The 10,731-nt window shown below is 44.6% G+C and overlaps 1 protein-coding gene across 1 annotated transcript in view; it reads left to right on the top strand.

The window, feature by feature from the left end:
- The first annotated feature begins 25 nt into the window (after positions 1-25).
- The window catches only part of CDKL2 (cyclin-dependent kinase-like 2 (CDC2-related kinase)), an 11,621-nt gene continuing 915 nt past the window's right edge, over positions 26-10,731 (top strand). Inside the window, exons 1-9 of the mRNA XM_010021545.1 lie at positions 26-195; positions 4,070-4,264; positions 5,528-5,706; positions 6,408-6,520; positions 6,806-6,945; positions 7,904-7,992; positions 8,508-8,634; positions 9,522-9,796; positions 10,213-10,303. Coding sequence (XP_010019847.1) covers positions 28-195; positions 4,070-4,264; positions 5,528-5,706; positions 6,408-6,520; positions 6,806-6,945; positions 7,904-7,992; positions 8,508-8,634; positions 9,522-9,796; positions 10,213-10,303 — 1,377 coding nt within the window. The 5' untranslated portion in view covers positions 26-27. The remainder of the gene's footprint in view (positions 196-4,069; positions 4,265-5,527; positions 5,707-6,407; positions 6,521-6,805; positions 6,946-7,903; positions 7,993-8,507; positions 8,635-9,521; positions 9,797-10,212; positions 10,304-10,731) is intronic.

Below are 10,731 nucleotides of genomic sequence, written 5' to 3'. Positions count from 1 at the left end.
GGTTCCGGAGCGGGAAAAGCCGCGTCCATGGAGAAGTACCAAGTGCTGGGCCTCGTGGGGGAAGGCAGCTACGGTGTGGTGGCCAAGTGCAGAAACAAGGAGAGCGGGCAGATCGTTGCCATCAAGAAGTTCTTGGAGAGCGAGGACGACGCGGTGGTGAGGAAGATCGCCGTGAGGGAGATCAAGCTGCTGAAGGTGAGCAGGGGGCCACAAAGCGTGGCCAAAATGATGGCTTTTTGATGGCTTTGTGGTTAAATTCGTCGCTCTTTGTCTGGAAGGTGTCTGTGTCGCTCAGGCGTATTGTGAATCTAGTCAGGTGTTTAAATACCTTGGAGAGAGCAAATGTCACCTTCAAGCAGAATGGTAACCTCATGTCTGTGGTTTGAGGCTTTTCTTGCAGTAACGGTGGTGGTTGTTGAGAGCTGGTGGTGTGGGTGACATCTGCCTGTAGGGAGTTGATGGGTTCTTGGGAAGAAACTGCCTCTTGAGACTTCTTAATAAATAGACCTTTAAGGAGTGGTGTTTATCCAGTGAAGTTATAGGACAGGTATACATTTAAGCCATTGGATCAGTCTTGAAAGGAAATACAGTTGTTTCTGATCACAGTATCCAAAGCGTAACTAAGTCCAAACCAAAAGAGGCTTGGTTGGGCCCTGTGTATTTCAGGGAGCAGCCACGCCATGCTAGCTTCATTTAGCCTTTGAGTTGCATCCTTGTAGAGATGATTTTCCTCTCAGATGAGTGCTGTGCTGGCTTTGCCTGGCTAAACCAGACTTGTTTATGTGCCTTGTATTCAGCAAGGAAAGTTATGTGGAAGGGAGCTACAGGGTCTCTGTTGACTCCAGGTGGTAACTGTGTTCCCCTGTGTTGTGTACTAAATTTTAATACCTTGCTGCTGAGAATTTGCAGAAAATGAAAGAAATGCTGAACTTCTAAAACTTGCAGGTGAATTGTGACCTTCATGTGAGACAGTGTACCTAACCAGAGTGGGTACTGGTGTTACCTGATATGGAAAAAATGCTCCTGGGAAGCATTTTGAATTAAAAAAAATAACAACAAAACCCCTTTATTTTATTAATGGCACTTTTCTAGCAGGCTTATACTGCGAGCAAGAGGCTAGAGGAGGAGGAGGACAGGTATCAAACACCCTGAACCTTACCTATCCAGCTGGCTTAATGTAGCTTTCCTGTTTGAGTACATGATTTGCCTGGTATCACTTGTGGATGCTTTATAACTCACCTAAATGTTCAGTCATCCTTCAGCCTGTTGGCTTCTTACCAGCAGCATTATGCGGTGTAGCCTTGTTGCATGGGTTGTTTTGTTAAAGGTATTTCCCTTGGTGGGCTCCATGTACTCTGTCTAGGAAAGTACCCACAGAACTGGGTTCTCTGTGTGTGTGCTCTTTAGTGTTTTGTCATACAGCCTTTCCGTTTTCTGTCTTGACTTTATTCTTTCTACAGAAGCTTTTGCCAGCTCCTAAACTGTCTCCCTGCAAGTTTTTTTCCTGCTGCATTCCTTCATGAATGCTAAGGATGAAGGGTGGCATTCGTTGCTGGGACATACGTCAGTTCTTCTGCTTCCTCTTATGCCACTATCCTGTGTTTGCCACCTCTAGCAAGTGGTAAATAGTAACCCCTAGCAGTAGTCGCAGTGTTTTCCTTCTCCCCTTGTCCCACAGGAGGTATGCACAGAGGAGTGCTGTCTTTGGGCCTGGGCACATGGTTTTAAATGTTGAGACAAAGGGGATGTGTCTGGTGAAGCAACGAAGGAAAGTCTTCTTACAGTTGGAACACATTCAGGCTGGCAAGGTCCTTAAAGCTCATCCAGTTCCAGCCCCCTGCAATGGGCAGGGACCCCTTCCACTAGACCAGGTTGCTCCAAGTCCAATCCACCCTGGCCTTGAGCATTGCCAGGGATGGGGCAGCCACAGCTTCTCTGGGCAACCTGTGCCAGTGCCACACCACCCTCATAATGAAGAACTTCTTCCTTAGATCTAACCTGAACTTCCCATTTCAGTTTAAACCCATCACCCCTTGTCCTATCATTACAGTACCTGCTGAAAAGTCCCTCTCTGTCATCCTTATAGGCCCCCTTCAGATACTGGAAGGCTGCTCTGAGGTCTCCACACAGCTTCTCTTCTCCAGGCTGAACACCCTCAGTTTTCTCAGCCTGTCTTCATATGGGAGGTGCTCCAGCCCCTGATCATCCTCATGGCCTCCTCTGGACTTGCTCCAACAGCTCCATGTCCTTCTTATGAAAAGAGGTTCTTTCTTCTTATTAAGAGCCACAGACCCTTAGAGTTAATGGAAATGTATGTGCTGGAGCTCGACACACAGCCAGCAGCTCCAAGCATTGTCCCCTCAGACTCTGTCAAAGTGGATCTGTGTGAGTGTGGATTGTACCTGAGGTGTTTGACTCAGTTACTGAGTCAAAGCATGTACCACCTTCCAGGTGTGCTGGGAATTAACTTGTTTTCCTGCATAAATGGGAGCTTAAGCTTAACAAGGGGAACATTTACATACTCAGTATTCACATAACTCAGTAATGTGGCCTCTGCCAGTACAGATAAACACCTAGAGGTTTAATCTTTCTGGAGTTTCTTCACTTGCGTGCTTCCTGTGAACCTATGGGGTTTGGGGCTGGCAGTCCCTCTGCCCTGCAGAGCACTTCCCTGCCCATCCCTGTGCTCTGCAGTCCTCCTGTATCTTCCTTGGTTGCCATCCCTGGGCTATGGTGCAGCTTCTAGTGCCATTTCCCTCCTGGGCCCCAAGCTAATAAGTAACTGTACATTGTAGCATGATTTGTTTTGTTGAAGTGGTGTGTGATGAAACCATTGTTAGAAATGTGTAGTGAAGTGGAGGTGGGTTCTTGTCTGGTCAGAGTGGGATGACAAAATAACTAGAAAATACAGCTACTTTTTTTTCCTTTTCATTTAAGATGCATATTTTTTTCTCTACACTATCTTCAGTTTTCCCTTCTGCATAATATAGGAGAAAAAATAATCTCTTCAAGTCCTTGGCTGGTCAGTTTTCCCTGTGAATCCACTAGACAGTTTAATAGAAGCTGTTTAATTGTTGTAACAGTATCACAGGAAAGAATGCTGAACCATCTTTTATCCATCTTCAAATGTGCTTGTATTCTGGCACATGTTAGCTGTTGTGAATGTGTTTAAGCTGGCAGTGTCAACAGAAGTGCTTCGGGTATGGTAGGAGCTTAAAAGAGAAGCCTGAAGGAGCAGGCAAGATAGCATAGGGTTTTTCCATCACCTTGATGAGAATCTTTTCTCAAGTGGTTTGATGCACAGATACAGCCAACGTTAGGGGAACAAGCTGTGTTTATTGCTGCTTGAGTTGTTTGTAAGCACAACCAGGGAACAAGCAAGGAGTCTCTGTGGCTCGCTGCTCATGTTTAATTGTCCTGTTGTTCTTCTTGAAGTGGTCAGAGACATACTGGCCAGCATGCTGAGCTTCCCAGTACAAACCAGCCTGCTTTGTCTTTCCTGCCAGGCTGGGGAGCTCTGGATTTTCCTTTGCCACACCAAGTCTTTGGGGGAGATGTCATTAGGTGCCTGCTGTCTCTCATGTGTTCATCACATGCTCCTCTGGAATTCTTTTTAACTTCCTCAAGATTTCTCTCATGTGGAACGTAAGCTTGCTCTAAAGCTTGTCAAGATCGGGATGTAAGATAGTGTCACCTCTTGCGTGAGGAGATTATTGTGAGAAGCGGAACATGTGAGGTGTTCCAACAACAGAACAGTGTATTTTAAGCATCCCCATTAAGAAGAAAAGTCCTTAGTCAGTGTTCTATTTATTTTTAGGTTACAAACCCCGGTGTCTGTGTATACAAGGCGGTGGGAATCCTCCAGATAATGTTTAAAAAATAAAATAGGCAAAATAGTATTCTAAAATATCAATGAGCTTGATTTTAAGAAAAAAATGGATGTGAGTGCCATGAGGAGAAGAGCATTCCAGGGCAGTACAGTGGCTGGGTCGCAGTTAAAAGTATCTGGCCGCAGTTTACCCATTACATGCTGTCAAGCTCTCACAAAATATTTCCTGTTTTATAACAGCAACTCAGGCACGAGAATCTCGTGAACCTGCTGGAAGTGTGTAAAAAGAAGAAGCGGTGGTACCTGGTGTTTGAATTTGTGGACCACACAGTGCTTGATGACCTGGAGGCATTTCCCAATGGACTGGACTACAACAGGGTTCGAAAATACTTATTTCAGATAATGAGAGGAACAGCATTTTGCCACAGTCATAACGTAAGTATGCACAAAAGTCAGCTCTGCAGGTTACCTTGAATGAATAGATACAGAAGTGTATCATTTTAATATATATTAAAACTTAGAGAAATAGAGCTTTGGCTGAAAGAGAAGAGTCAGGGCAGGATGGCAGGACTGAATTTCATATAAGATGTCTGAGCTTGATGTCAGTTAATCTATCAGTCTGTCTCTCATTGATTTGTGAGAGTGTTTCAAAGGAAGAGTCCAGAAGTCCATGGGGATTCAATACTTGGGTGACATCTTATCATGGGTTGGTTTATCTTGCAGAGGGAGAAGGCTGGGGCTGTTCAGCCTGGAGAAGCGTGGAGACCTCAGAGCAGCCTTCCGATATCTGAAGGGGGACTACAAGGGTAGTGGAGAGGGACTCTTCATCAGGGATTGTAGTGATAGGACAAGGGGTGATGGGTTTAAACTGAAACAGGGGAAGTTCAAGTTAGGTATAAGGAAGAAGCTCTTTACTGTGAAGGTGGTGAGGCACTGGCACAGGTTGCCCAAGAAAGAAGTGGTGAATGCTCCATCCCTGGCAGTGTTCAAGGCCAGGCTGGACAGAGCCTTGGGCAACGTGGTCTAGTGTGAGGTGTCCCTCCCCATGGCAGGGGGTTGCAACTAGATGTTCTTAAGGTCCTTTCCAACCCAAACCATTCTATGATTCTATGAATCTGTCTTTCAAAAGCTGAAGTCTGGTAGTGTCTATGTAAACATGTAGGCTTGCTTTTTCTCTTCAGTATTTTTAAGTTTTTCTTCTCAACTATTTATAACAGGTTTGCCAATTTAATCCTAGTTGTGTAACTATATATATATATAAAACACATACACATTTATTTATTTATACGTTTAGGAAACTGTTTCTCTTATGAATGCCTAAAATACTTTTCATGTTTAACTGCAGGACATGCCCATGGCCTTTGCAATACATATAGCTTTTAAACTTGTGGTCAAGGCCAGATTTTCAAGCATAATAAATTGTGCCTGTTTAAATATCTATGGTAAATACACCTGCCAAATATATGCATAGAGATACATAAAGAGAGGTTCTATGCTTACCTATGCACTGGGTTCATCAGCTGTTCATTGACTGAATGAATGTAGCTGTATTTTACAGACTCCATGTTTCCTGTGCCTGCAAAAATAGGATTTTTCTACCTGGATGTGAGAAAGCTACTGGTTTTGGTGAGCCAGTCCATTTACTGTGTAGAAAGGAGGAATTTATTTGTCTTGACTTGTTGTTTTATTTCCATGCAGATAATCCATCGGGATATTAAGCCAGAGAACATATTAGTTTCTCAGTCAGGAGTTGTAAAACTCTGTGACTTTGGATTTGCCCGGACCTTAGCGGCTTCTGGGGAAGCTTACACAGACTATGTGGCAACCCGATGGTACAGAGCTCCAGAGCTGCTGGTGGGAGACATCAAGTATGGCAAGTAAGATGGCCACGTGAGCCTGCAGAAGGGTTGTGGGGTGTATGGAGGGGTTGCTCTGTTTCTTGGGGAGGCAGGGGGCTGTTGCTTGGCAGATAGGTTAAAGGGCTGGAACAGGTTGCCCAAGGAAGTTGTGAATGCTCCATCCCTGGCAGTGTTCAAGGCCAGGTTGGACAGAGCCTTGGGCAACATGGTCTAGTGTGAGGTGTCCCTGCCGTGGCAGAGGGTTGGAACTAAATGATCTTAAGGTCCTTTCCAAACCAAACCATTCTGTGATTATGTGCTGTTCTGCCCCTGATTATTCCCTTGTAAAGGTTGAAGCCTTCCCTTGTAAAGACTGAAGCCTTCCTTCTTATTCTCCTACTCTGCAGCTAACTCCTGCCAGTGCTACGCTTTCCTGACTCAAAAGGCATCATTCCTGGTCTGTTGTCTGTAGGAGCTTTTCAGTTGCCAGTGCTGGTACTGGGGGAGGCTGTGACTGCTGTGCAGTTGGACTTATGGAGGGAAGTCCTTCCAAACAATTTCAGACAGACGTTTTGGGAGGGAGGATGAGATTTTTGTTACTGGGATCCCCACTGTCACAAAACCAGGTCAGAGCTTAAACTGTATTGCTCACAAGTCTCTTAGTACGATTGTGAAGATTTAAGTATGTCCCTGTATTACCTAAACTTAGCTGGGGTGTTACTTGGTTTTTTTCTTTCCAGGGCTGTGGATGTGTGGGCTATTGGCTCTCTGATAACAGAAATGCTTACAGGAGAGCCTCTTTTCCCAGGAGATTCAGACATTGACCAGCTCTACCATATCACTGAGTGCCTGGGTAAGAACAGTCTGTCAGGATCCTCATGCCTGCTTACTAATGGAGGGGTCAGATACATTTTGATGGGGGGAAGGAAGGTGTTGGGGGAAAGGCTGTTTGTGCTGAACTGTCTCTGAGAGTTTGTGCTCTTAGCACCTTTTGCAAATGGGGAACTAAGAATTTATGAGTACATGGCAGACTATAGCCCTCAAGGGTAGTGTTGACCCAGTGTTTCAGCCTCTTAAATGTTTCACTAGACTGTTCTGTATTTCTTCCATGATGGTTGCTTTGTTTGTGTGATTTCAGGTAATTTAATTCCAAGACACCAAGAGTTACTCTATAAAAATCCCCTCTTTGCTGGCATGAGGTTGCCTGAAGTGAAGGAGGCCAAATCTCTGGACAAACGCTATCCCAAGCTCCCTGATGCAGTGCTAGATTTAGCCAAGGTAATTAACTAGTGGTTTACTATGAATGTTTCTCTGTTTACTTGTCCTTGGGGAGCTGAATACAGCCCACAGAAAGGGCTGGGGCTTTTAAAGTGGCTTTCTCTCAACTACCCATGCATGAGCAACTACTTGAGTTGGTGGCTTAATGGGGGCTGCAACAGGTTTCAACAGCAACTGTCCTGGGTGACTGGGGAGACTAAGCCAGCCATCTCCAGAGCCAAAATGGTCAGTGCATATCCTCCAGGGAGGATTTGTAGCATCTAGTGCCCCACTGATCAAGTTTTCCAAGGAAATTTGAGAGGTGAAGAAGGGCTGGTGTGTTGAAAGCATCAGTTGATCTTTTGAATAGTCTCCCAACAAGCTTTGCCCCTTATCTGCTACCGAAGTGGATGCTTTGCAGATCAGAAGCTTACTTGTTACTCGCTAGCAGAGCTGTGTGGATACAGTGTTTTCTGCCAACCCTACCTCTATCTGCTGGTGGAGGCACTGCAAGGAAGCATGCTTGGTTCCCTTGCTGGTGGAGGGATGTGCCTGCTATGTGGGAGTTAGGAAGCCTGTAACTTCGGAATAGCCTCCGGACAATCCTTGCAAAGAGTTGGGGGTTTGGGTTTTTTTGTACTTCTATATAGTCTGGAACTGGGTAACTAAAACAACCTAAAACCCATGTGGCTGAATTTGAAATGGCTGATTGTCAAAAGAGATTGTAAAGCCTAAGCCCAACAAAGGTTTAGGGAGGTTTACTGAGAGCAGAGTGATCTGTGTAGTGAGTGTCTGTGAGCCCTGGTGATTAGCGAACACAGAACGTTTTTGGCAGTGGTGTCCCTTGTGCTCATTTCAGTATAGCAGGCTGTAGAGGGGAGAGATTGAAGCATTTTTCTTGCCTTTTCACTCAGAAATGTTAAAGTCTTTGTTTCATTTCTAATGTATTTGCCTTCTCATGTTTACCTTGCTTTGACAGAAGTGTTTGCAGATTGACCCAGACAAAAGACCATCTTGTGCTGAACTCTTGGAGTGCGATTTCTTCAACAAGGATGGATTTGCTGAAAGGTAAACAGTTCCTTTCTTGCTCAAAGCAGGCTAATATTAGAAGGAGGTTAAGCAGCCGCACTTAAAAGATTGCATGCTGGCTTTGCAGAGCTGACAGCCGTTGGATGTCTTGGTTTTGTTTGGGTTTAGCCTTTCTGGAAATAGGAGAACAGTCAAAAGGGGACACAGTGCAGCGGCACGTTTGCCTCATTATCTGGTCATGACACTAATTCAACAGTGTGCACACCCAGCAGCACACCATATTGGGTAGTTTAGTCTTACACTGTGTTCACTGTCTGCATCTGCACCAGACTGGGACACAAACACCTTCATTGCTGTCATGTGAAAAGCATGTGCTTGAAAGATTTTCTTTGTTTTAATGGATACATCATTTTTGGCTGGCTTCTCATTAGTTAAAAAAGCAAGGTTGGTTTGGTTACTTAAAAAGCTATTAGAGCCTGGGCTGAACACCAGCTGATGAAGATACTGAGATTAACAGAAGCCCTTTTTTTTTCCCCCCCTTATATGGAATATAGATTTGCTCAGGAGCTTAAATTAAAGATTCAGAAAGATGCCGGAGACCATCAATTACAAAAAAAATCCAAAATCAGCAAAAGAGACAAAGATGATAGCTTAGAAGAAAGAAAAATCGTTGGTGTCCAGGTTGGTCCATCTTTGTTTTCCAATATTACTTTTTCCCCATGCTTTAAAATCAGTATGTGCAGCAGTGTAAGTTCATAGCAGAAGTATAAGCATAACTGTCCATTTAATTAAAAAAAAAAAGAAGACTAGATAAGTGTGCTGTGCCTCCCCTTTGGAGGCTACTCTGAACCTAAACAGCACTGAAGACCTTGTCACCCAATGCAGAGCAATAAACCGTGCCTGTGCCGCCACAGCTCTGACACCCAGCACAGTGCAGCCTGTGGGCTGTTGTGTGGAAGTTGTGTGCCGTTGATACTACGTAGTTGACAGCTATGAGGTTGCTCTAGTGCTTGGCTCAGCAGTCTGCAAGTGGCCATTGGGCCAGTCCCTTACAGGTAAACTACATTGCACATACGGAGCTGAAGGGAGAATCCTTCGGGAAGCATTAAGTCATGTTGAATCACAAAAACATGCTTGTATGCTGCTGTTTACCTGTGTTAAAGTCCTGCCTCCAAAATAACGTATTTTCCTTTCAACCAGATACCAAGGAGGAGAGGCTTCAGAGCGACTTTGAGGCAACACTGGGCTCAGTTCTTACTTGATTTATTTGGAAGTGATGCGGGATATGGCTGTTCTTCCTCCATCATTTCCTATCTAAATCACATAGGTTATCCTCCATCAGATCCTATTCTAAAGTAACTTATTTACAGAGGGTGCTGGAACCCTGGCAAGACTCCTTCTGTTTGATGGAAAACAGAGGTTTTCTACTAAAACCAATTCCATCTCCATCAGATCCCTGCAGAATCATGCAGGTTTAGGCTTTTGACTTCTTATTCCTGCATGCACTGTTCTGAGCTACTTTGTAAGCATGACTGTAAGGGAAAGACAATGCTTATCTTCCCAAACAGGATTTCAGCATTGAGCCAAAGAGCAGAGATGCAAAGCTATTCAAGGCGAAGCACTTGAAAGCTGGTGCAGAGAGAGCAGACCGATCCTCCAACCTGAGCATCTTGTACGACAGTGTGATCAACCCTTTTAAAATAAGCTCTCAAACCAACCTCAAAGATACCAGCAGCAGCTTGGACTATGTCAAGAATGCAGGCATAGTTATCCCTCCCATCAACCAGAACTTTTCTCCCACTGCAGTTGGGATGGGTCCTTTGCCTGGGAACCTTAATTACAGGTATGGGAGCAGAGCTAGAGGAACTTGTAGCCATCATCCCTGTTGCTGAGGGACTGAAATGACCTGAGAGAGGTGCAAGGTGATGATGGTGGAACGTGATGTGTGTTTGGGATGGGACATTGCTAGAAACAGCCCTTGGATGGAGGATTGTCTTCACCTCGAGCAGCTGTGCATGTGTTTCAGCACTGGGCAAAGCTTCTGAACAGCAGCAGTTCACCAGCTGCTGTGGCACTGGCTTTTCTTTGGCTTTTGGCTTGTCCTTTGGACCAAACTTCTCTGTTAACTGAGCTCACAAAAGGATGTTCTCCCTGTGAGCCATCTTCCTAAGCATTTCATGACAATGTTTCTAGATGTCTTGCATTTGTTGTTTTTATTTTCAACAGTTAATACAAAGTTTGGGGCATTTTTGATTACAGAGTTGATGAAAAGAGTAAACAATACTTGAAGCCGTTTCTAAGACAGCGGAAGCATTCTCCAGCAGGCCATTACAGTGTAAGCTTGACCTCGGTAAGTCTCTGCCTTTCCCTCTTGGCAAAGCAGAAATCAATTCTGAACTCAAGTACATGTTTTCTTGTCAGGAATCTCATCTGTTGCAGCCTTAACCATGACTCCCAACTAAAAATATTCTTTTCTTCACCCCTTTTGACCTACAGATGTGTTGTCTGTTATCCCTTGCTAATAGTTATCTTGTATGAAACATACTTTCCGTCAGAGGACAATTTTAAATGAGGGAGCAGTCCTCAAGGGTGTCTGTGAGACTTGGAATAAATCTGTGAGACTTGGAAAAGCAGACCGTGTGTGCTGTGCCTCTGAAGCAGAATTGAGGATTTGGGTTTAACATGGGCAGAGCCTTTTTAGTCATTTTATAAGTGCATTGAAAATGGATAATGAGAACAAGTGAACTGGAAAGCTTTCCACTGCACACACTACCTAAG

The sequence above is a fragment of the Nestor notabilis genome, unplaced genomic scaffold (genome assembly GCF_000696875.1).
Source record: "Nestor notabilis isolate BGI_N333 unplaced genomic scaffold, ASM69687v1 scaffold25719, whole genome shotgun sequence".
Lineage (NCBI taxonomy): Eukaryota > Metazoa > Chordata > Aves > Psittaciformes > Psittacidae > Nestor > Nestor notabilis.
This window is presented reverse-complemented; position numbering and strand designations above follow the sequence as displayed.